General features: G+C 43.4%; 2 protein-coding genes across 7 annotated transcripts in view; one reads left to right on the top strand and one right to left on the bottom strand.

Moving 5' to 3' along the window:
• Positions 1–27,228, bottom strand: part of immp2l (inner mitochondrial membrane peptidase subunit 2) — a 162,195-nt gene that overhangs the window by 42,094 nt on the left and 92,873 nt on the right. The gene's annotated exons all lie outside the window — the stretch shown is intronic.
• Positions 1,426–17,368, top strand: LOC115152294 (leucine-rich repeat neuronal protein 3). Of its 3 annotated transcripts, none has more exons than XM_029697037.1 (2): positions 1,426–1,650; positions 13,872–17,368. In XM_029697037.1, exon 2 carries the CDS (start codon positions 14,249–14,251, stop codon positions 16,358–16,360), a length of 2,112 nt encoding a protein of 703 aa, XP_029552897.1. In that variant the 5' UTR covers positions 1,426–1,650; positions 13,872–14,248; the 3' UTR covers positions 16,361–17,368. The 3 variants fall into 3 exon arrangements, with proteins under 3 accessions (XP_029552897.1, XP_029552900.1, XP_029552898.1); XM_029697040.1 differs by lacking the exon at positions 1,426–1,650 and adding an exon at positions 1,784–2,077; XM_029697038.1 differs by lacking the exon at positions 1,426–1,650 and adding an exon at positions 11,457–11,584.

Genomic DNA, 27,228 nt, shown 5'->3' with positions numbered 1-27,228 from the left:
GATTGCATCACAATACCAGGCAGCCATTGTATCCAGGGTTTTTTCTGGATCGAAACGGAGCTTAGGTGGTGGCCGTGGCATGGGGCTTGGCAATTGGCGGGGTCGGCATGAGTGAATTTTTTAGATTATTTTAGAGGCCCCCATCTTGGCGGTGTGTAGAGATTTTTCTACATTCTGAAGCCAATTTCTGCACACAACCCTAAGATCACCATGCACAATGCCAAGCATCGGCTGGAGTGGTGTAAAGCTCGTTGCCATTGGACTCTGGAGCAGTGGAAACACGTTCACTGGAGAGATGAATCACGCTTCACCATCTGTCAGTCCGACGGACAAATCTGGTTTGGGCGGATGCCAGGCGAACGCTACCTGCCCGAATGCATAGTGCCAACTGAAAAGTTTGGTGGAGGAGGAATAATGTTCTGGGGCTGGTTTTCATGGTTCGGTCTAGGCCCCTAAATTCAGTGAAGGCAGATCTAAACGCTACAGCACACAATGACATTCTAGACGATTCTGTGCTTCCAACTTTCTGGCAACATTTTGGAGAAGGTGAGGTCCATACATAAATGGTTTGTTGAGATAGGTGTGGAAGAACTTGACTGGCCTGAACAGAGCCCTGACCTCAACCCCATCGAACACCTTTGGGGTGCATTGTAACGCTGACTGCGAGTCAGACCTAATCGCCCAACATCAGTGCCCAACCTCACTAATACTCTTGTGGCTGATCGGAAGCAAGTCCCCGCAACAATGTTCCAACATCTAGTGGAAAGCCTTCCCAGAAGAGTGGAGGCTATTATAGCAGCAAAGGGGGGACCAACTCCATATTAATGCCCATGATTTTGGAATGAGATGTTCAACGAGCAGTCCACATACTTTTGGTCAAGTAGTGTACCTTATATCTGGCTTTAGCCGTTTAAGTTTACACTGTTTGAACTTAGGCGTTCCGCACAAGGATTTTACCAGTCAAATTGCCAGGGTTAGAGGTTCCAAGCCTGTTCTTTCCATTCTGCTGCAGGAAGGGTGGTGTTGCCATGGCAACGAAAGACTTGTTTGCTACAACACCTTGCTTGTTTCAGCAAGGAGCAACAAAGTTTTATCACATTTTTAAGAGTCCACGTGATCGCAGAAACAGACTCAGCCGCACGAATGCCCGAACGTCCCGTCTTCAGTGAGCTGTTCGTTCCAAAACGTTTCTGTTATTAATGACGGTGGAGCTGGCAGCAGCGGGGCAGAGTGATGGTTGATCAGCTGAGTGATCTGCTCTCTAACCGCGATGGAGAAACGGAGGGATAGACAGGGAACAGCGCCCGCCCCGTCGCTCTGCTCTGTACCCAGCATCTTTAACAGAGTCTCTCTCTCTCTCTCTCTCTCTCTCTCTCTCTCTCTCTCTCTCTCTCTCTCACACACACAGTGGAACAGCATCAGAGCTGGAGCTCCCCATCTCTCCCTCCCTCTCCTGTTTCTCTCTCTTTCCCTCTGCCTCTCTCGCAACGAAAGGAGAAGAAGACTATTGGACTTGGAAATATGAAAAACCGGCTGTGATCTGAGTCTCAAGGTGTCACGCTGGACTGCTGCTCTAAAACATGGGTCCCAGCCATGAGGTGAATACCTGCTGCCGCTCAATACAGTATGTGAGGGGGCTCACTCCCACTGGTAAGTTACTAATCTCTCTCGCCTATGTGTATGAGTCATATGTGGTAGGTTGGGGGGGGGGGGAACGACGACAGAGGTCTGGTTTTCAGTGTGGCACTGCGGTAGTCCTTGAGTGTGGAGGGAGTTTGCAGCAGAGAAGGTAGAGGGCACAGCCTATAGTTATGTAGGAGGCTTGGCTGAGGGGGAGGATTGAGGAAAGAGAAAGCTGCTCAGTCCAACACAGGCTTTTGTTGTTGCTACTTTATGCACGGTTTGGATGAATGTGTAGGCGTTGCAGAGGTTTTAGAGAGGGAACTACCTGTTATTTGCGTCGGGCTTTCCCTTCTGGTGACATTTTTCTGGAGTATTTTGAAAGCAATGAGACAGATGTGGGTTTCAGGCTGGAGCAGAATGGACGTGGTGTTCTCTCGGCAGCATCGCTCTACAGGTACATTTGAGAAAAAGAACAGCCCTGAAGTATAATCGCCTCTGTGTGTCTGTCAGGGCTTGAACAGATAGGAAGACAAGACAGGGAATCTGCCGTCAGTAGAAAAGACCAGAATTTAACGAGGTAAACCAGTAATAAGCCTGAGGTAAAATAGAACCCCCTCCGTTTTCAGTGAAAGCACATCATAACACATAAATACTGGATGTGTCTAAAGTTAAACACTATTTGGCTGTGTGTGCCAAGAGGAGGAAGATATAGGATTTCTACGAGGATTTATTTAGGATTTGTTAGCGTCTTTAAGGAATCCAGGTGAGGCAGGTCAATATGAGGCGAGAGCTGGGAGTACTCCTCTAACCATAGGAAAATACATTCCTACCACTGCCTGCCTAATTTACCAGAACGGCACACTCTCCATCTCCATCTCTCTCCTACTCTCTTTCCCCCCTCTCCCTCGTTCCCTCTCCATCTCCCATCACTCTGGCTGTATTTAGGGCTTGTTCATAATTAAACAACATCATACCGAGGCATCTTTAGGGAGCAGCAGACCTCATTCAGCACTGTCACAACATTAGCTACTAAATGGGGTCAGAATTAGCCTAATCATGCATAAAAATGCCAGAAATGCACCAATATCACGCTGAATATCCTGGCTATGCATATATTTCAAAAAGCAGTTGTCGTACAGTATTCCTCTATGGCCATCCTGCTTTCCCAAGGTTCTCTATGTAGACTGGTGGGGAGATGAATCCACAAGAGAACGCAATACTAGCGCTTTACACGTGTGAGAAAAAAGTGAAAGTGTTCAGGGTCAATCCCTGATGTCAGTCTTAACAGACAGCACTAAAGCAAAACACTGGCCGAGTGTCAGGCTGCACAGAAACAAGTGAGATGAATAGGTTGCTACAAGATACTGTAACTCACACTCAACACCATTCCATGCTAGAATAATGGCGGTAATGTTTGCATCTCTCAATAGACACTACTGTATATCGAGTTTATCGCAAACATAAAATGCAGGCTAATTGAAATGATGTGAAATGGCATTACTATGAGACATGAATTATTTATGACACGCGGTTTCAATTTGCTACTGGAATCTTGACTTGAGATCCACATGCAAACCTCAAACTCCTGTGTAGTTTACAGATGTCAGGTTTTAATTTGACCCATTTCGTTGCAGGAGGAAAACAATCCCGCAGCAGGAGAATTTTAATGAATATTGAATAGTTAGAATTTGCCGCCAGGGGGCAGCTGGAAGCAGTGTTTGAAGGCTGTACAATGTAGTTAAGTACATAGGCTAATATTTTGGGGACGGCATTACGAACCAACCTTCTTTCATCAAGTATTCTCACGGCTTGCTAGAGCATTGTGAACTGCCGTAGAGGAGTGGTCTTTGCAGCATGCTTTGGCTCCGAGCATCATGAGCTCGCTCTCAGTGCTAGGCAATCGTTTTGATACTTTATATAAATGGAAACTAATGTTGGTGTAGCCTACTGTTATTTCACTTTTTTTGGTGTCATTTAGCAGATACTCTTACCCAAAGCAACTTAATTTATTTACATTTTCCCTTACTGGTCCCCATTGGGAATCGAACCCAAATCCCTGGCGTTGCAAGCACCATGCTCTACCAACTGAGCCGGCCTCATTTATGTTATCCATTAAATACAACTGTCTTTAAAATAAACGGCGTGGCTGTGGATCCAACTTTTTCGGGACTAAAGATGGTGGAAAAGTCGAATCCGCAGCCACGCCGTTTATTCCTAAAGCTTCTGCGCATGTGTGGATGTGTATATTCTCTACTTTACGCGTAGAGAACAGGTTACTCAGACGAATAGTGCTTGTTTAATTTTTTACATCAAAGCTGAATCAATGTCTGCAAGACCACAATCACATAACGATCACAGTATTCAACATAACAGAACTAAATACGGTATAATAGCATAGCATAACTTTACTGTAAGACAACAAAAAAAAACAGCATTTCTCTCTCTTGTGGCCAAACCTCAACAGCGCGTGCCACTAAGCCAAATACACAGGTAGGCTATGCTACAGTTTGTTAACACCATTTGCTCTAAAATATATCTCACTGTAGGCTACATCATTCACAACACTATAACTAAAGATCTAAATGCATTTCCCCATCAAACTGGTTGAAATCAAATGGATACTACAGTGCCTTCGGAAAGTATTCAGACCCCTTGACTTTTTCCACGTTTTGTTACGTTACAGCCTTATTCAAAAATGTCCTCAATCTACACACAATACCCTATAATGACAAAGCAAAAACAGGTTTTAAGAAAGAAATCACTTGAAATATTACATTTACATAAGTATTCAGACCCTTTACTCTGTACTTTGTTGAAGCACCTTTGGCAGCGACTACAGTCTTGCGTATTCTTGGGTATGATGCTACAAGCTTGGCACACATGTATTTGGGCAGATCCTCTCAAGCAATCTCAGGTTTGATGGGGAGCGTCGCTGCACAGCTATTTTCAGGTCTCTCCAAAGATGTTAGATCGGGTTCAATTCCAGTCTCTGGCTGGGCCACTCAAGGACATTCAGAGACTTGTCCCGAAGCCACTCCTGTGTTGTCTTGGCTGTGTGCTTAGGGTCGTTGTCCTGTTTGGAAGGTGAACCTTCACCCCCAGTCTGAGGTCCTAAGCGCTCTGGAGCAGGTTTTCATCAAGGATCTCTCTTTACTTTGCTCCGTTCATCTTTCCCTCGATCCTGACTAGTCTCCCAGTCCCGGCCACTGAAAAACATCGCCACAGCATGATGCTGCCACCACCATGCTTCACCGATGGGAGGGTGCCAGGTTTCCTCCAGACGCCAGCTCTAGGAAGAGTCTTGGTGGTACCAAACTTCTTCCATTAAGAATGATGGAGGCCACTGTCTTCTTTGGAATCTTCAATGCTGCAGGTACCCTTCCCCAGATCTGTACCTTGACACAATCCTGTCTCGGAGCTCTACAAACAATTCCTTTGACCTTATGGCTTGGTTATTGCTCTGAGATGCACTGTCAACTGTGGGACCTTATATAGACAGGTGTGCCTTTCCAAATTTTGTTCAATCAATTGAATTTACCACAAGTGGACTCCAATCAAGTTGTAGAAATATCTCAACGATGATCAATGGAAACAGGATGCACCTGAGCTCAATTTCGAGTCTCATAGCAAAGGATCTGAATACTTATGTGAAAAAGGCATTTGTTTTTTCGCTTTCTCATTATGGGATATTTTATGTAGATTGATGAGAAAAAATGAATTTAATCCATTCTACAATATGGCTGTAACGTAACAATACTTTCGGAATCCAAATGCACTGTATGCAGATAACGTATGAAAGTGTCACCGGTAAAACCTGAAGAATTAACATTCACAATTGAATGCAGTGGTGTCTTTGTCTTATGGCAACGTTATACTATGCTATTATATTTGGTTCTGTAATGTAGAACACTATCATTACGTGATCTTGCAGACATTGATTCGGCTTTGACCTAAATGTAATAAACGGGCGCCATTCGTCTGAGTAGCGTGTTCTCTACGTGTACACATGCGCAGAAGCTTCTGGAAGCTCCGGATCTTTTTGTCCAGAAGACTAAGATCCTGAAAAAGTTGGATCCTCAGCCATGGCCTAAAATGAAAAAGTGTCTGGTATGGTAAGTTCTTACCAAGGTCGGGGGTAAAATATCCCTGCACTGTCCATATTTGAAATGTGTAACTAAATCTAGTCAATCGGGGGGAATGAGTTATTTGAGCCAGAAGGGTGTGGGCCTATACACAGTGGGCCTATACACTGAGTGTACAAAACTTTAGGAACACCTGCTCTTTCCATGACATGGACTGACCAGGTGAATCCAGGTGAAACAATGATCCCTTATTGATGTCACCTGTTAAATCCTCTTGAAATCAGTGTAGATGAAGGGGAGGAGACGAGTTAAAAAAATATTTTTAGCCTTGAGACATGGATTGTGAATGTGTGCCATTCAGAGGGTGAATGGGCAAGGCAAAATATTGAAGTGCCTTTGAATGGGGTATGGTTGTAGGTGCCAGGCGCACCGGTTGAGTGTGTCAAGAACTGCAACGCTGCTGGGTTTCTCATGCTCAACAGTTTCCCGTGTGTATCAAGAATGGTCCACCACCCAGTCAACTTGACACAACTGTGAGAAGCATTGGAGTCAACATGGGCCAGCACCCCTGTGGAATGCTTTCGACACCTTGTAGAGCCCAATGCCCCGACAAATTGAGGATGTTCTGAGGGCAAAAAGGGATGCAACTCAATATTAGCAAGGTCTTCCTAATGTTTTGTACACTCAGTGTATATGCGCCCCAGGCCACGATTGAACTCTTTTTTTTTTATATATATATTTTTTTTTTACAGTTGATTCCTAAAAATAAATCACCTCATCAACTCAGCCAGGGAAACACAAACAGTAGCCTATCCTCGATTTTCACACCTTTCAATATGTGACAGTGGATAGAATACAGAATATGAACAAATATGGCTCCACTGGTCCGAATGACTAGACTGCCCCCACATGGATAGAAAGAGAACTGTGGGTTTCATGAGGCTCATTTGAATTTCCTGATGCGCAGAAACATTTTCCACGACAAAAGTTTGATCAAGTTAAGATCCGACATCTGTACCATGCCTTGTCAGAGCCAAAGACAGGTTTAGGCTAGCGCGAAAACAATCAATTGATTTATGAAAACCTCCTTGCTTAATAAAGAAAAGAGCCAAATGGAAACCAAGCCACACAACCTACCTATCCTACAAAATCCCCACTATGAGAATATCAATATACCGTAGCACATGGATTCATGGGCTAAACAAAGATTGATTTGATACACTGGGAAAACTCATTCCCAGCAAGTATGACTCGGATTCTGAAGCGCCATGCATTTTTCAGTGAGAGCAGCAGAGCAAGTCCTACCTGGGCCTGTGGAAAGGGAATGGTGACATCTAACACCCCAAGCATTTCCAGTTAATGTATTACATTAGGTATTAATGCAATGATCGGTCATATTGATAGCTTAATGCAAAGTGAAAAATGTACATGTGGCTAGTTCATTGCACCAAACAAAACATATTGATTATGGTTTATACATATAAGTAACAGGCAGTTCATGTGTACATGTGCACCTTACTTGTGTGTGTGTCTGGTGTGTGCACGCACGTGCATGCATGCGTGTGTGCAGAGTGTGGCAGTAGACCATAGGAGATGGGGTGGGTAGATAGGAGGAAAGGGCTGGTAGGATGCCTTGGGGAGCTGACAGCTTAACATCGATCCCTAATGAATTGTTGACTTGCTGATTATTTGCAGGCGGCGTTGAGCTGATGTAAGAGGGAAGCTCTCCTCTCCAGATTACATTATGCATGGGTACTACACAATAGGCTGGCCTAATAAATGTAGTCATACTGCTAATGCTAATAACAGGCACATTTCTAGCATAGCTAATGCAGGTTTCCATCGCGGGCTGCGCAGGCAAAACATTTTTTGTTGTTGTTGACTTAGGCTACATAGCAGGCTGTGATATTGTAGCAGGTAGCACTATAAGGAAACACAAGGGAGCAGGTCACGTTGAAGGAACACAGTTTTAGCTTGGACAGATTTAATGGTTAATCAATGAAAAGACATGGGGGTGGGGGCCATAGACAAGAGGGGCACTTAGCTCATTCCATTTCCCTCACCCCTCCTCCCCGCCCACCCCGAGGCATCAGCAGCATGCACACGGCCAGGCTGTGGCCTCTTGATGTAGTTAAGACTCTAACATCCTACACAACAAAGAGGTGCTGAGAGATGGAGAGGGATCAATAATTCCCTTGGGTGCAGAGAGGTGGGAAGGGTATGACCGAGCGGCTGGTCGACTGTGTAACACAGACCAACAGAGGGCATGGTCTGCCGATGGAAAGACCACAAACAGGCTCCCAGCTGGGATATACAGTGTCTTCAGAAAGTATTCACACCCCTTTACTTTTCCAAATTTTGTTGTGTTATAGACTGAATTAAAAATGTCACTAGCCTACAGTACACACCATAATGTCAAACTGGAATTGTTTTTAGACAGTTTTACAAAATGAAAAGCTGAAATATCTTGAATTAGTAAGTATCAACCGCTTTGTTATGGCAAGCCTAAATATGTTCAGGAGTAAATAATAATAAGTTGCATGGACTCACTATGTGCAATAATATTGTTTAACATGGTTTTTCAATGACTGCCTCATCTCTGCACCCCACACATACAATTAACTGTAAGATACCCTCAGTCCAGCAGTGAATTTCAAACAGATTCAACATCAAAGATCAGGGATGTTTTCCAATGCTTTGCAAAGAAGGGCACCTATTGGTAGATTAAAAATATATATATCTGGGTGTATTGAATATCCCTTTGAGTATGGTGAAGTTATTAACTACACTTTGGATGGTGTATCAATACACCCAGTCACTACAAACATAAAAAGGCGTCCTTCCTAACGCAGTTGCCGGAGAGGAAGGAAACCGCTCAGGGATTTCACCATGAGGCCAATCTTTAATGACTGGAGAAGACTGAGGATGGATCAACAACATTGTAGTTACTCCACAATACTAACATACAGTGCATTTACATTGAGACCCCCCCCTTTCCTACATTTTGTTAAGTTACAGCTTTATTCTAAAATGGATTAAATCTTTTTTTTTTTTTTTTTTAATCTACACACAATTCCCCATAATGACAAAGCAAAAACAGTTTTTTTAAAATTTTTGCAAATGTAAAAAAGTTAAATAATAATAATGATCACATTTACATAAGTATTCAGACCCTTTACTCAGTACTTTGTTGAAGCACCTTTGGCAGCGATTACAGCCTCAAGTCTTCTTGGGTATGACGCTACAAGCTTGGCAAACCTGTATTTGGGGAGTTTCTCCCATTCATCTATGCAGATCCTCTCAAGCTATGTCAGACTGGATGGGGAGCGTTGCTGCACAGCTATTTTCAGGTCTGTCCAGAGATATTCGATCGAGTTCAAGTCCGGGCTCTGGCTGGGCCACTGAAGGACATGACCCGAAGCCACTCCTGCGTTGTCTTGGCTGTGTGCTTAGGGTTGTTGTCCTGTTGGAAGGTGAACCTGCGCCCCAGTCAGATCCTGAGCGCTATGGAGCAGGTTTTCATCAGAGATTGCTTTGTACTTTGCTCCGTTCATCTTTCTGTCGATCATGACTAGTCTCCCAGTCCCTGCCATTGAAGAACATCTCCACAGCATTATGCTGCCACCACCATGCTTCACCTTTGGGATGGTGCCAGGTTTCCTCCAGACGTGACGCTTGGCATTCAGGCTAAAGAGTTCAATTGTGGTTTCATCAGACCAGAGAATCTTGTTTCTCATGGTTAGTCCTTTAGGTGCCTTTTGGCAAACTCCAAGTGGGCTGTCGTGCCTTATACTCAGGAGTGATTTCCGTCTGGCCACTCTACCATAAAGGCCTGATTGGTGGAGTGCTGCAGAGATGGTTGTTCTTCTGGAAGGTTCTCTCGTCTCCACAGAGGAACTCTGGAGCTCTGTCAGAGTGATGATCGGGATCTTGGTCACCTCCCTGACCAATGCCCTTCTCCCCGATTGCTCAGTTTGGATGCGCGTACCCTTCCCCAGATCTGTGCCTCGAAACATTCCTGTTTCGGAGCTCTAGCGACAATCCTTCGACGTTGTGGCTAGGTTATTGCTCTGACAACTGTGGGACCAAATATAGACAGGTGTGTGCCTTTCCAAATCATGTCCAATCAATTGAATTTACCACAGGTGGACTCCAATCAAGTTATAGAAACAGGATGCACCTGAGCTCAATTTAGAATCTCATAGCAAAGGGTCTGAATACTTATGTTAATAAGGTATTTCTGTTTATTGTTTTTAATAACTGCAAAAAATGATAAACCTGTTTTCACTTTGTCATTATGGGGTATTGCATGTAGATTTATGTTTTTTTGATCAATTATTTTTTTAGAAGAAGGCTAACGTAACAAAATGTGGAAAAAGTCAAGGCGTCTGAATACTTCCCGAATGCACTGTAAATGACAGTGAAAAGAAGGAAGCCTGTACGGAATACAAATATTCCAAAACATGCATCCTGTTTGCAATAAATCACTGAAGTAAAACTGCAAAATGACTGTCTAGCAATGATTAACAACCAACTTGACAGATCTTGAATACTTTTTTAAAGAAAAAAGTGCAATATTGTACAGTCCAGGTGTGCAAAAATCTTATAGACTTACCCAGATAGACTCACAGCTGTAATCACTGCCAAAGGTGATCCTAACTTGTATTGACTCGGGTGTGAATACAGATATTTCCGTATTTCATGTTCAGTAAATGTGCAAATGTTTCTAAAAACATATTTTCACTTTGTCATTATGGGGTATTGTGTGTATTTGATCCATTTTGAATTTAGGCTGTAACACAACTAAATGTGGAATAAGTCTAGGGCTATGAATACTTTCTGAAGGCACTGTAGCTAATAGGTAGTATATTAGAGGAGGGGAGTTGCAGTCACATAGCCATTTTGGTGACTTTGTCTTTTGGTCTTATAATGTGATAAATCCGTTCTCAAGGGGGCTAGATAATAAACACAAAGATATTATGGGAAAACCCTTACACTTAAATGTTCACATGACCTGATCCCCTTGGCACACTGTTCACCATAACCCCTGTATCACTGCAACCTGCTCCTCATCACTTCTTGCCTGAATGGATGGTGAATAAAACATGGTGGAATGGGACCACTTTATGAGATGTTTACCACATAAGGAGGTGGATGGAAGGAATTCACTGCACTGTGGCCTCATACAGTACAGAGCCTGTTTCACTGTATGAAAAGGTACATCAATATTTTAGGTACATCTCAACCCCCCCTTCCTTTCTGCCATACACCCAAAATCCATTTGGAGAATGTCAATATTCAGCACTTAAAAATGCTGTGGCATGCAACCTCGCAGGGTTAAATATAGTACAATCATTTTTTTGTGAGGTAGATCGCTTTTATATCGCTATAATGCTTTCCCAGCTATTCTTTGTTAGCATGCTAGCAACTTCACACACTGTTATCGTAATTTGTAGCCCAATTGGTAGAGCATTGTGCTTGTAATGCCACAGAAACCACCCGTAGGTAAAATGGATGGATAAAAGTGTCTGATAAATGGCATTTATTATTAGAACATATTCTTCTCCATTTTATAAGTAACAAACACAATTCCATTTTTGTAGTCTTTGAAGGGATTTTTGTAAGTGTGCTGTATTTTGGTAGAGTTGAAGTTTATTTAAAGAATGCTGCCTTTGCACTGTGCCTAACTGCAGCATTTGGTAATTGGTAATGCAATGCCCTCTCTACTGGCATGCGGCTGACTGCGAGTGGACTTTTCCCTCTGTTCCCGCACCACAAATGGTTCCACAGATGTCAATTCTTCGCACAATCAATTGTTTCCTGTTACCACAACCTCACGGCCACAACTCCTACTTCCATGCACTGTTAAAAAAAAACAGGTATTTCTTTACTCTGTTTGATCTGCTGAAACCGATTCTAGGACAGGGCAATGTAATCGCAGCAATTCAGAGAGAGAGCGAGAGAGAGAAGAGTTACGTTAAATAAGTGTTCTGCTGTGGCATCTTGAAACTACTCTGCAGCATATTGTATTAAACAAACAACAAGTGAAATCACTAAGGGAGCTAAATACGATAAATAACTAGGCAATACGTTACACAAGTGCGTGGCGTTATCACCTGTATAAAAACACAGGCAAGCAGTGTTAGCCACATCATGATGGAAGAGCATAGAACACCACTCAAACCTCCATTTGATCTAATTGAGAGTGGAAGGTGTGTAACAGCCCCAGGCGCATTTGTTTTGTTTTTGAGGAAATTAGCTTCCAGCTCGAGGTAAAAAAAAAAAAAAAAAGAAGAAAAAAAAATGGCGGTACATCTGCTGTTCTATCGCGTGTGCAATGACGTCAGAGGGGGAAAACAACTGTGTTCATTGTTTGAAGTAACGTCTTTGTTGTTGTAATACCACAAACGGACGTGGCAGTTTCACCGCTATATGGATTCCAGATTTAATGAATAACTGGGAAACGCTCGTGAGCGTCGCGGAAGCAAACAGGAGTACTTAAATTAGCCTTGCGTGAGCCTCTCTAGAGTCAGTCGACTCTTAGTTAACCAAGGAGTTTCCAACGAAACCATTTCCTTTTACGAAACCATAACAAAGGAGTCTGAAAACGGTCATCGCAAATGACAGCTAGCATTACCACACTTAACTCTCTCCCGGTCTCTTAGTATTTCTTTCAACACTTAACATAAAAAGCGTTCGAAATAAAACACCAAATGTGTGTGAATATTCAACATGTTGTATAATATCAGACATAGAGCAGCTTGGACAAAATCTGTAAACAGGTCCTACACAGATGGCTGAGTAGGAGACCATTAGGCACAAAAGACAATCTTCCAACACTTGGCTCCACCTGCGTGTGTTGACTGACTGCCATAAACGAGCTAATATAGGCACGCTCTGTCACAGTGCGTCTTCATCAGCAGCCTTGCTCTTATAGCCTTACAGAGAGCTTCCTCTACCACGGCCCACAGAGCCTTTGGCTTCTGCCCTCAAGGTCCTAAATGAATCAAAACATCAATATGTGCAGTCGACACAAGCAAAACCCGGCACAGACCTGTCACCTGTGGGAACAATTTGATTCAACTCATCATAAATATGGAAGAGGGAAGAAGAGTCACAGAACAAGACCTGTGGCAAGCTTCGAAGCTATTTTGGCAGAATCTGAAATGCCTTGAGGTCAGCTAATTGGGCAGATTTGTTGCTTCTCAAGACCGTTTTGCATGGCTGATTGGGCTGCACGACCATTACACCGGTGTTGTATGGACATGTCTGCCAACCGGAGACCTGACACGATCGTGTCGCCGGCGGTAGCTAACGTGGCAATTTCCTTCCCCTCCCATGATTTGATTACAAGTAGAATAGCAGCCTACACAAGAAATAACTAATATTGAAAACCATCTAGACGTCACCTGGATATATGCACATACAGTCTACTCAATGGGGAGGGCATGAACGGCAACAACAACGGGAGACAGTGCCCCTTCGGTAGTTGTGTGGTAAGAAACAGAAGGGGAAAAAAACACAGCTCAATCAAAACCGTCTAACCTTTCCACACACCCACTACTTTCCTTTCGACACACCCCATGCTGTACTCCGGACGCCACATTGAGCTGCAGCTACCACCTTCTCCATGGGTGGTTGTGTGTAACAGAGAGAGAGAGAGAGAGTTGATGTGTGCATGTGAATAGTTAATATATTCATGGCAGAGAGAAATTCAGCTAATTGGGGAGTATGGTAAAACTGGGGGGGGTTGTTTTACTGCTGTGAGCAAGATATGAATCGCTGTTTAAAAATTCAGATCCTCCAGCAGATCTCTTGCCCTTCAGTGATATTGAGCGACTCCAGTGCTATTGTGTGCATCCCTGTAGTGTACGACTTTTGACGAGGGCCCATAACGCTCTGGTCAAAAGTAGTGTACTATATAGGGAAAAACGGTGCCATTTGGAACGCATCCATTATTAGTCTCCAACTTGTCAAATTATATATATATATATATATATTTTTAGGTCAAGTCAACCATAAATTCAAATTTTGATGGCAAAGTGACAGCATTAAAATCAAATGAGCACAGAATGTTTCAATATTCCTAAATGTCAATACATGCCTCAGTCTCTCATTAATGCCTTGTTGTACTGAGTACATTTTTTCTGTCCATTTTCTCCCCAGATGGAAATTGACACGAGGAGCGACAGTGATTGAGGATAACAATGATGGAAGACAGAGTGATCCATCCCCAGCCCAAGCCAGAGCGTTCCTCCTCAACCCTTCCTTCGCTTCACCGACCGGCCCTCTGAAGCATACATTGACCTTCACACATCCAGCTTGCCTGACAACCTGGAGCAGGGTACATTGAAAGGTTGCTCCTCTCCTCTCTGCCAAGGACGAAACGACTACAACAGGGCCAAAGCTTTGGGGACCAGGTGACAGCAGAAATCCGCTCTGTCTGGCCGCGGTAACAAATGAGCCTTTATTTGTGAAGTTAACAGTGCTAACGGCAGACTCCATAAGGACCAATTACTATCTGAAGGGAATAGTGGGCCAAGATGAAGGAGACTGCGTTTGTGGCTTGTTTGTTAGCGGAGCTAGCTCTGACTGCCTTTGTTCTGGCCTCAGAGGGGGGCACTGCTCATTGCCCTGCATTGTGCCGGTGTGAGATACGACCCTGGTTCTCTCCCAGCTCTATTTATACAGAGGCTCCCACGGTGGACTGTAATGATTTAGGCCTATCGACACTGCCAGAGAAACTGCCCTCAGACACACAGGTGCTATTGTTACAGACCAACAATATCATCAGCGTCGAGAAACCTTTGGATTACCTGGCTAATGTCACAGATATAGACTTATCCAAGAATAACATATCCTCTGTGAGCGATGTCCGTCTGGGTCCTCTTCCCCATCTGCTGTCACTGCACATGGAAGAGAACTGGGTTCCGGCCTTATCAGATAGCTGTCTCCCGTCCCTGCCCAACCTCCAGGAGTTCTACATCAACCACAACCTGATCTCCTCCATCAGTCCTGGAGCCTTCCAGGGGCTGGGGAGGCTCCTGCGGCTCCATCTCAACTCCAACCGTCTGAGGGGCATTAGCAGGGAATGGTTCCAGCCGCTAACCCGCCTGGAGATCCTGATGATTGGGGAGAACCCCATCGTCCAATTGTCAGACATGAACTTTAAGCCCCTGGTCAACCTACGCAGCTTGGTTCTGGCCAGGATGAATATGTCTGAAATCCCGGACGACACTCTGGTCGGCCTCGACAATCTGGAGAGCATCTCGTTCTTCGACAACCTGTTTGTCAGAGTCCCCCGGGCTGCTCTGAAGAAAGCCAAGAACCTGAAGTTTCTGGATCTCAACAAGAACCCCATTGAGCGGATTCAGAGAGGGGATTTTGTGGACATGTTCCATCTCAAAGAGCTGGGCATCAACAGCATGCCTGCACTGGTGTCCATTGACAGCTTCGCCCTGAACAACCTCCCAGAGCTGACCAAGATAGAGGCCACCAACAACCCAAAGCTGTCCTACATCCATCCCAACGCCTTCCACAAGCTGCCGAGACTTGAGACGCTGATGCTGAACAGCAACGCCCTCAGTGCTCTGCACCGCGGCACTGTGGACTCCCTGCCCAACCTGCGTGAGGTCAGCATGCACAGCAACCCCATCCGCTGTGACTGCGTCATCCGCTGGATCAACATGAATCGGACCGGAGTACGTTTCATGGAGCCCAATTCCCTCCTCTGCGTGGAGCCGCCTGAGTACCAGGGCCAGCATGTCCGTCAGGTTCACTTCCGGGAGATGACCGAGATCTGCCTCCCACTCATCTCGCCTGGGAGCCTTCCAGATCGAGTCACGGTCGGGAGAGGGAGCTTGGTGACGCTGCACTGCCGGGCTTTTGGAGAGCCGGAGCCAGAGATCTACTGGGTCACCCCCTCTGGCGACAGAGTCCTGCCCAACAGTGTGTCTGATAAGCACTACATGCATCCAGAGGGGACCTTTGAAATCTATGACACTACCGAGCGTGAGGCAGGACTGTACACCTGCGTCGCTCACAATCTTGTTGGCGCAGACCTTAAGTCTGTGTTGGTGGTGGTTGACAGATACTTCCCACATCCTTCTGTTAATGCTTTACATATATACGTTAGATCAGTGCAGCCCAACTCTGTTTCAGTGTCTTGGGATAACACTCACGGTGGTCTTGTATCCAATATAAAGTGGTTCACAGTGGCAAATGCTAAGCACCCCTCCATGGTACACACTGCAAGAGTACCATCCGATGTGAAGGAGTACCGTCTCAACCACCTGAACCCCTCCACCCAATACCGGGTTTGTGTGGAAGTCATGAGCATGCAACTCGGACACAACAGGGACTGTGTCAACGTCACCACAAAGGGACTGGCTCACCCCGTGGAGAGCAGGGAAACGTGGGACACAGCGGTGATGGCTGCCTGTGCTGTGCTATTCATCGTGGTCGCTATGGCTTGCTCTCTCATATACACATCTCTGCAAAGCCAACACTTTTACAGGAAGTTGATGGTGGACCAATCTCAGTCCTTGCTCAGTCCTAGCACCCGCCCCGGCTCCGCCTCTTCTCTCACGCAACTCTGTGTGGCTGGAGTCAAGGTGAGGGCGACAGTGATAGACTTGCCAGAAAACTCCATGTAATGTAACAAATGTCCTTGGAGAAGGAAAATGAATGTTCTGGATTTTAAACAAGGTGAAATAGTGATGGACACAGAACTTGATTCGTGCCCCCTACTTTTCGAAACAATGACAGGACACCGCGTTCTGAAACTCCCGGAACACGATGGAATCAAAAGCCGGAGCCCTCACGCTTAAATATTTAACCAGCTAAACTCTGACCCATAGACTATTTTATACAACAAAATTGTGTCATTGTGGCAAAAACTTTCACAGACCGGTATCTAGATTGTGATATACGTGGCTACTGGTCTGTCATTCATGAAGTGCAACTGGAATAAAGCAGAGCACAAAGACTGTTGTCTCTCTCTGTTATGGCTTTGTGCTTTATAACGCCTCGTGGAGATGTCTTTGTGGTCCACAATGAGGAATATTTCCTGTGCTGTTTAATCAACACTCTAGGATCATCATTAAGAAATATCGCTCATATACAGTTTATAATGGCAAAACGTGTTAGATTAGTAGACAATAAGTGTATATGATGTAAACAATTTTATGATCACGTTTTTCATTAACAGTACATTGTAATTGTAATTATGAAAGACCCAACTTCCAAGGATGACTTGCTTAGGACAATCTGAATACGATATTGGGATACTCTGAAAGTAAACAATCTAAGCTCCCTTCAACAATAACATTCAGTTGTCCATAAAATGGAAAATGTTATAATTCATAAATATGAGTCCCATAAATCTTTCCATGTCACGGTCTAAACATTGCAAGAGGAAAACAGAGTGATATAGACAAACACAATTACTGGGACTGCCCTTGAAGGCGGACATTTTAACATTGTTACCAAAATGCAATCTCAGACAGGAGGACATGTTTTGTCAATGACCTGGGAGTAGGAGGGTGTGTGTGTATACACACTGTACTGTACTGTGTGTGTGTGTGTGCACGGCATCAGAAAAACCCATTGACTTTGAACTGCATTATATTCTCTTTCATTAAAAATCCAATATGGATTCCTAACACAAACCTCATAGAGGTGATGAATCGGCGACACATGCGGACTGATGGGGGGCATTTATCAGAGGGACTCCACCATATATCAACTGAGTTTCAGCACCTTGGACAGGGCTTTTAGAGTGGTGCCATTTGTCAACGCCACAGGACCTAAAATATGACCCATTAGAGCGCAGGTAGTGAATAGGTCAGCAAGAAACTTGGAGGCTGCTAGCCCCTGAGCGCAGTGCAGTGCTCCCCTCCCCTCCATGACCCTGGTGAAACACGGACGCCATTACAAGAACAGCTCAGCAACTCTCTGGCTAATTTGCTAAGCACTTCACATTGAACCGACCCACCGAGAGGGGAAGGAGACAAATGGAGTGCAAAATGAGGACAAAGTGCCTACTAGGGCCAGCAGTGGTGCGTGGGAAAATCACTGGGGAAGCCAAGCCAGAAAAAAAAGCCATAATGCAACCAATGTAGTGATAATTGCGTTGTTTGCTCTATAACCTGTTAGTTCATATGCCTTGCGACTGTGATATATAGGCCTAAGGCCGAGACAATAAGACACAGTGGCAGAATAAATTCGACCACACCTTTGTTTAATCACAAAACTGGAGAGCAACCTCTGTCCGGTGAAGTCCACAAAGCATACTGCATGTAACAAACAGAGCAAGGTAATGTTTCAGACATTTTCGGACCACTAAATAACTATTGACTTAGAACCACGGAGAGTTACCGCAAGTCGCAAAGAAAACCGGAGCTGCCTCCACTATTCCAGCACCATTTTAATTTCAACATTATCAAAATCACCTACGCTTAGTCAAATACAGTGACAACTAAAAGATTCCAAAAACAATTTAGTCCAATCAACATAAGCGAAATATGATGTGGCTGTCCATGGTTTTGATTTCTGCGTGTGTGTGTGTGCACACGTTCGTGTAAGTAGAAAAAACATGTTGACTCACCCTACTTGTAGAGAAACGCCAACGCCATCTCTTTGATTAGATTTTTTCAGTTGAAGAAACCATCTATCACTTATACAGTACACACATTCATTTGTTGTTGTCCTAGGCTAGCATTCTAAAAAGCTTGCTCGCTAGCCTAACTTCCCTTCATGGGCAACATTAGCTAGTTAACATTAGCCTTCTACATCTAGCTACATATTGAACTTCCATCCTCTCAGGCCAAGGGCACAACAATGTATAAATTAATGGTTGGGTCAGAATTGCCGTTATAATCATTGGCCAGTACGGAGAATTAAGTAAAACCACAAGTCCAAATCCCTATCTCCTTCCCTGGCTGATATAGGAAAGGGATCATTTTAGCTAGCTAGCCACCGGAGCACATCAACACAACGAGATGCATAACAAGTTTCTGTCAGTTACGTATGTTCTTGATGCGATCGGAGTGAAGCCCAATCCAAACTGGCTTCTCTTGACATTTTTTTTTGGTGCGCCAGGACCATTCACAGTTGAGCTGATTGGCTATTGTTTTTTTTATCAAGAGAGGCCAAATGCTTGCCGGCTTCTCTTGCATACAATGCTACGGGTGGCAATAATGTCATTCTTTTGGACCAGGCAGCATCAGATAGATGGCCAACACATACATAGACAGAAGGGCGCTGTTTCGCTTGCTCGGATACCTTCTCAGCGAAGTGAAGGAAAATTATGAAACAGAGAGAAAAAATATTTTTTCTTGGTCCATTTTTTGTGGAAGCCTGGCTTCTGTTGGCATCCATGATTTTTTTCCTTCACCTTTATTTAACCAGGTAGGCCAGTTGAGAACATGTTCTCATTTACAACTGCGACCTGGCCAAGATATAGCAAAGCAGTGCGACAAAAACAGCAGCACAGTTACACATGGGATAAACAAACGTAAAGTCAATAACACAATAGAAAAATCTATATACAGTGTGTGCAAATGTACTGAGATTAGGGAGATAAGGCAATAAGTAGGCTATAGTGGCGAAAAAATGACAGTTTCGCATTAACACTGGAGTGATAGATGTGCAGATGATGATGTGAAAGTAGAGATACTGGGGTGCAAAGAGCAAAAATAAATAACAATATGGGGATGAGGTATTTAGGTGGGCTATTTACAGATGTGTACAGGTGCAGTGATCGGTAAGCTGCTCTGGTAGCTGATGCTTAAAGTTAGTGAGGGAGATATAGGTCTCCAGCTTCAGTGATTTTTGCAATTCGTTCCAGTCATTGGCAGCAGAGAACTGGAAGGAAAGGTGGTCAAAGGAGTAGTTGGCTTTGGGGATGACCAGTGAAATATACCTGTTGGAGCACGTGCTACGGATGGGTGTTGCCTTGGTGACCAGTGAGCTGAGATAAGGCAGGGCTTTACCTAGCAAAGACTTATAGATGACCTGGAGCCAGTGGGTTTGGCGACGAATATGAAGCGAGGGCCAGCCAACGAGAGCATACAGGTCGCAGTGGTGGGTAGTATATGGGGCTTTGGTGACAAAACGGATGGCACGCTGATATTTGCTGAGAGGAGTGTTGGAGCCTATTTTGTAAATGACATTGCCGAAGTCAAGGATCGGTAGGATTGTCAGTTTTACGAGGGTATGTTTAGCAGCATGAGTGAAGGAGGCTTTGTTGCGAAATGGGAAGCCGATTCTAGATTTAATTTTGGATTGGAGATGCTTAATGTGAGTCTGGAAGGAGAGTTTACAGTCTAACCAGACACCTACATATTTGTAGTTGTTCACATATTCTAACTCAGAACCGTCCAGAGTAGTGATGCTAGTCGGGCGGGCGGGTGCGGTCAGCGATCGGTTGAAGAGCGTGCATTTCATTTTACTAGCATTTAAGAGCAGTTGGAGGCCACGGAAGGAGTGTTGTATGGCCAGCCGCATGGCCAGCCATAGAAAAATGCTACTGAAATTCTCGAATATCGTGGATTTATTTATCGGTGGTGACAGTGTTTCCTAGCTCAGCTGGGATGAGGTGCTCTTATTCGCCATGGACTTTACAGTGTCCCAAAACTTTTGGGAATTTGTACTACAGGATGCAAATTTCTGTTTGAAAAAGCTAGCCTTTGCTTTCCTAACTGACTGTGTATATTGGTTCCTAATGTCCCTGAAAAGTTGCATTTCTCGGGGGCTATTCGATGCTAATGCAGTACGCCACAGGATGTTTTTGTGCTGGTCAAGGGCAGTCAAGTCTGGAGTGAACCAAGGGCTATATCTGTTCTTAGTTCCACATTTTTTGAAAGGGGCACGCTTATTTAAGATGGTGAGGAAAGCACTTTTAAAGAATAATCAGGCATCCTCTACTGACGGATGAGGTCAATATCCTTCCAGGATACCCAGGCCAGGTCGATTAGAAAGGCCTGCTCGCTGAAGTGTTTTAGGGAGTTTGACAGTGATGAGGGGTGGTCGTTTGACCGCAGACCCATTACGGACACAGGCAATGAGGTAGTGATCGCTGAGATCCTGGTTGAAGACAGCAGAGGTGTATTTAGAGTGCAGGTTGGTCAGGATGATATCTATAAGGGTGCCGTGTTTACGGATTTGGAGTTGTACCTGGTAGGTTCCTTGATCATTTGTGTGAGATTGAGGGCATTTAGCTTAAATTGTAGAATGGCAAGGGGTGTTAAGCATATCCCAGTTTAGGTTGCCTAACAGTACGAACTCTGAAGATAAATGGGGGGCAATCAACTCGCATATGGAGTCCAGGGCACAACTGGGGGCTGAGGGGGGGTCTATAGCAAGCGGCAACAGTGAGAGACTTATTTCTGGAAAGGTGGATTTTTAGAAGTAGAAGCTCAAGCTGTTTGGGCACAGACCTGGATAGCATGACAGAACTCTGCAGGCTCTCTCTGCAGTAGATTGTGACCCCGCCCCCTTTGGCAGTTCTATCTTGGCGGAAAATACACAACACTGACAAGGGCCATAAATCAGAAGGGACAGGACAGACGAGGAACACGTTTGATATCTAGAAAGTGGTTCAACTACACTGCTGTAGGTATTAGAGATGTGTGTATTTTTTTATTTTAATTTACTGGCAAATGGAGATAATTACACAACGAGATAAGAATGTTGTTTGGAGATATTGGGTCTGTATTAATATTCCCTGGTTCATTAGGGTAGCTTACTTGAAAGGAGAAGAACTGACAGGATCTCCACTGAGGTTTCATCACATATTCTTCATTCCTCCGTTCGTCTGTTTTTTTTTTTTTTTGCAGGATTTCTGTAAGACGCAGGGAATTTATTGAAAGTTCTCGTCATTTTGCAACCCTAATTTTAACTGTTAAACTGTTTCCAACAATAAACTCCTACACTACATTGTCATAATAACATGTTCAACAGCTTTTGATATTAATGTCTGCGGCACACCAGTATCAATCAACGGGGGGGGAATGTAAGTGCCATACTTCTCAGTAAATTAAGTTAATCTTGTTCCGACGGGGGTGTGTTATGAGTGTTAAATCACCCAATCCCTCAACAGTAACCGTACACACACTGGTGGGAATTCCTCTTATGTTGATATGATTCTGATCTTTCTCTCAGGGAAATATGTGTATAACATTGTGTATGACAAATAGGCAGCATATGATATACTGCAATTGAATTATGATATCCATGGGCAGATCTGGGAAAATTAGTAAGTCATTTTTCTACCTCCACATATAAAGTAATTCATTGTCATTTTTAATATAACCTCCCAACCAGGACAAGACAGTGTTGGGTTGATTGCATATCTGCAATTAGGATATTATAATTGAAGGCAACACATTCTATGCAGAGGGAATTCAGAGCTTTATGCTTTTCATAGAGATACACTACATGACCAAAAGTATGTGGACACCTGCTCGTCGAACATCTCATTCCAAAATCATGGGTATTAATATGGAGTTGGTCCCCCATTTGCTGCTATAACAGCCTCCAACTCTCCTGAAGAGGCTTTCTACTAGATGTTGGAACATTGCTGCGGGGACTTGCTCTATTCAGGCCTGTCAAGTTCTCCCACACCGATCTCGACAAACCATTTCTGTATGGACCTCGCTTTGTGCATGGTGGCATTGTCATGCTGAAACAGGAAAGGGCCTTCCCCAAACTGTTGCCACAAATTTGTAAGCACAGAATTGTCTCTAGAATGTCTCTAGTTATTCTGTAGCGTTAAGATTATTCTGTTATTCTGTAGCGTTAAGAAACCCACTTCATGACGCTCCCGACAAACAGTTTTTGTGCTGACATTGCTTCCAGAGGCAGTTTTGAACTCGTAGTGAGTGTTGCAACCGAGGACAGACGATTTTTACGTGCTACACGTTTCAGCACTCGGCGGTCCCGTTCTGTGAGCTTGTGTGGCCTACCACTTCGCAGCTGAGCCATTGTTGCTCCTAGACGTTTCCATTTCACAATAACAGCACGGCAGAAATTTAGCAGGGCAGAAATTTGACAAACTCTTGTTGGAAAGGTGGCATCCTATGACGGTGCCACGTTGAAAGTCACTGCGCTCTTCAGTAAGGCCATTCTACTGCCAATGTTTGTCTATGGAGATTGCATGGCTGTTTGATCAATTTTATACACCTGTCAGCAATGGGTGTGGCTGAAATAGCTGAATCCACTAATTTGAAGGGGTTTTAATACTTTTGTATATATAGCTGAAGTCGGAAGTTTACATACACTTAGGTTGGAGTCATTAAAACTCGTTTTGTAACCACTCCACAAATTTCTTGTTAACAAACTATAGTTTTGGCAAGTCGGTTAGGACATCTACTTTGTGCATGACACAAGTAATTTGTCCAACAATTGTTTACATACAGATTATTTCACTTATAATTCACTGTATCACAATTCCAGTGGGTCAAAAGTTTGCATACACTAAGTTGACTGTGCCTTTAAACAGCTTGGAAAATTCCAGAAAATGATGTCATGGCTTTAGAAGCTTCTGATAGGCTAATTGACATTATTTGAGTCAATTGGAGGTGCATCTGTGGATGTATTTCAAGGCCTACCTTCAAACTCAATGCCTCTTCGCTTGACATCATGGGAAAATCAAAAGAAATCAGCCAAGACCTCCAATCAGCCCAAAAAATTGTAGACCTCCACAAGACCTCCACCATGGGACCACGCAGCCATCATACCGCTCAGGAAGGAGACGCGATCTGTCTCCTAGAGATGAACGTACTTTGGTGCGAAAGTGCAAATCAATCAACAGCAAAGGACCTTGTGAAGATGTTGGAGGAAACAGGTACAAAAGTATCTATATCCACAGTAAAACGAGTCCTATATCGACATAACCTGAAAGGCCACTCAGCAAGGAAGAAGTCACTGCTCCAAAACCGCCATAAAAAAAGCCAGACTACAGTTTGCAACTGTACATGGGGACAAAGATCGTACTTTTTGGAGAAATATCCTCTGGTCTGAGGAAAGAAAAATAGAACTGTTTGGCCATAATGACCATCGTTATGTTTGGAGGAAAAGGGGGAGGCTTGTAAGCCAAAGAACACCATCCCAACCGTAACGCACAGGGGTGGCAGCATCATGTTGTGGGGGTGCTTTGCTGCAGGAGGGACTGGTGAACTTCACAAAATAGATGGCTTCATGAGAAAGGAAAATTATGTGGATATATTGAAGCAACACCTCAAGATATCAGTCAGGATGTTAAAGATTGGTCGCAAATGGGTCTTCCAAATAGACAATGACCCCAAGCATACTTCCAAAGTTGTGGTAAAATGGCTTAAGGACAACAAAGTCAAGGTATTGAAGAGGCCATCACAAACCCCTGACCTCAATCCCATAGAAAATGTGTGGGCAGACCTGAAAAAGCATGTGCGAGCAAGGAGGCCTACAAACCTGACTCAGGTGCACCAGCTCTGTCAGGAGGAATGGGACAAAATTCACCCAACTTATTGTGGGAAGCTTGTGGAAGGCTACCTGAAACGTTTGACCCAAGTTAAACAACTGAAAGGCAATGCTACCAAATACTAATTGAGTGTATGTAAACTTCTCACCCACTGGGAATGTGATGAAAGAAATAAAAGCTGAAATAAATCACTCTCTCTACTATTATTCTGACATTTCACATTATTAAAATAAAGTGGTGATCCTAACTGACCTAAAACTGGGAATTTTTACTAGGATTAAATGTCAGGAATTGTGAAAAACTGAGTTTAAATGTATTTGGCTAAGGTGTATGTAAACTTCCAACTTCAACTGTATAGTGTATGAGTAATACTGTTGGGCAGAATCCTATAATCTGAAATATTCAGGTGCAACCTGACCTTTAGCTGTAACATGAACTGCAAATCTGTCATTGACATCAATACAGAGATTTATGTGAAAATGTGTGATACAGGTGTGTAAAACCTCAAATGGCAAATGTATAATCCTTGAATAGTCACCCAATAACTAAAGAAATACAAACTACTCAGAGGAAGTAGAATATTAGTTCAATACATCGGATACAATAGCAGGTGTAGATACTCTCAATTCAAAAGCTGTGCTGTGGAATTATCATTATTTTCTACGTGTACAGTACCTAGGCCAGGGTTTGCCAACTGGTGGCCCCTTAAGTTTTCTTAGCAAATTCTTTTTCTTATTATTTTGGAATTTTCATTGTTGGACATAAGACTGTAAAAAACACCAGGATAACAGCGCCAAGTGATCTGTTCCCAGGTATTCCCACACGTAATAGAGTAACACATGATCGTATATAAATGTAAGCAAGGTTTGAAATGATTATGTTTTAGTCAAATATATCCGTTTGGACTCCTTGCGGTCAACTTGCAGGCCACAAATTACGTTCCGGTCCCCCGACCATCTGCTCAAGAAAAAAAGAAAAAACGTCCCGCGGCTGAATCTAGTTGATGATCCCTGACCTAGACTATATGTGGGAAAATTAGATGATAAGAGAATTGTGGTATAGAAGAATGGAAGCCTGGGAGTGAGGAGAGGGCAGAGAGGGTGGTGATTGGGTTCAGCAGTGAAAGGGGGAGGCGTGCCCAGAGAGGACAATAAACATGTCAAAGAAAAACTATCCAGCAGACCGGGTAATGTATCTGTCAAATCAAAATCAATGTTTATTGGACAGGTGCACTGGATACAGGTCGAAACGGTACAGTGAAATGCTAACTTGCTAACTTTCCATAACAATGCAGTACTATCAATAGCAATCAAGATCCACTGTGATGACATGATCAAAATGTAATCAATCACATAGACCAAAACCAAGCCTCAGAACTTAATGCAATTCAAATTTACATTTTAGTCATGGAATGCAGGGTTTTAGTACATTCTTTGGTTGTTTATTTTCATTTCTGTAAAACATCTGGGAGAAGAGCATAATGACCTCTAGTTGAAGTAAACAAATATCTCTTATTATAATGTTTCCACTTCTAAAATGCCCAATTCCTCTGTGATTTGTCAGGCCAGAAAATAGCCTAATCTGTGGATATATATATATATATATATTTTTTTTTTTTCAACAGTTGTGTGAAGTCATCCCATTTTGAAATATTGCCACATTATCCGGTTGTTGTATTGGGGTCAGACCTCCAGCTCGTTGCTTAGAGTAAGTAGCCTACAGTGTTAAAATAGAAATGCTGACATTTCTCAAGCATTCCTCAAACTGCACCCTGGGCTTGAAGTAATTATTTCCCCACTCAGTGGCCCACTAAGTTAAAACAACACTGGTGACTTTGTGCAATCTTGTAATAGGGGATTGGCATTTTTTTGTGTGCATTTCATTACTTTAACTCTGAGACAGGGAACCTTAATCTTTGCTAATAAACTGGCTATGATTATGAACAACTTTTTAACTTTTTATTTGTTTTTTAATGTTTGAATAGGCATTGAGGACTGCTCTCCCTTACACCCATTTTTTAAATACAAAATCATATTGGATAAAACAGAAATAAAAAGGTCAAACAAAGGGAGAAATTGCACTCCCTCATAGTGGCGAACACACTGATGACAACTAACGGACCAGTGAGTGTTTCTGAGGAGGAAGACTATCCTTGCGGCTCACCACGGGAAGCAGAAAATAGGAAAAGTCTTGCAGAGCTACACCAGAACTGGCAAAGTCCTTTTTTTTATTAAAGGTCCAATGCAGCAGTTTTTTTAAAATCTCATTTTCCAATCATTTCTGGGTAAGAATTAAGTACCTTACTGTGATTGTTTTCAATCAAAGTGGTCAAAAAGAAACAAGAATAGCTTCTTAGCAAAGAGCAATTTCTCAAGCAAGAATTTTGCTGGGACAGTCTAGGAGTGGTCTGAGTGGGGAGGGGAAAACGAGCGCTTAGCTTATTTGTCTATTAACGTCTACAGTCCCACCGTGACGCAGGCGCATAACCCCTTGTAACCCCCAGTTTGAGCTACAGACTTCGCTGATCCCAACCATTAGTCTGTGTGATAAACGGGGGCTGGGCTAGACAGTGTTTGTGAGACAAGGGCAGATCCTGAAGGAGGGTATTTTTACAAAAATCAATGTAGAGTCAGAATGTTACGAGCTACAAACTATTAAAAGCTATCTATGAAAAGCAGAGACTGACAAACATGCACATGTTTTGCTCTGACACTCACAAGCTACACAAGAGTCCTTATAAGGTTATTCTACATAGGAAATCCCACGACATTGTGTCTATATTACTGTAATAAACTCACATAGCAGCTGTCACAAACGCCAAACAGCTGTCACTAACTAGTTGGATATTAATTTCCCACTGAGCAAACCATTTCTGTTCATACAGCATTATTATAAATTCATTTTATCAGGTTTTTGCTTCGTCAATAAAACTCCCAAATGCAACTGTTATATCAAATTATTTTGTTCTCATGTAGTCCTGAAAATAAAAAAAAGATAAAACACTTCCTTGTGAGGCTAAATATAAGGGCTGGACATGCAGATAAATGACAGTCAGATAAA

The sequence above is a fragment of the Salmo trutta genome, chromosome 17 (assembly GCF_901001165.1).
Source record: "Salmo trutta chromosome 17, fSalTru1.1, whole genome shotgun sequence".
In the NCBI taxonomy this organism is placed as follows: domain Eukaryota; kingdom Metazoa; phylum Chordata; class Actinopteri; order Salmoniformes; family Salmonidae; genus Salmo; species Salmo trutta.
The sequence above is the reverse complement of the archived record's forward strand: the minus strand, read 5'-3'. Positions and strand labels throughout refer to the sequence as shown.

Excerpts from the sequence above, each read along its gene's own strand:
- LOC115152294 (XM_029697037.1), top strand. The coding sequence starts at position 14,249 with ATGAAGGAGACTGCGTTTGTGGCTTGTTTGTTAGCGGAGCTAGCTCTG.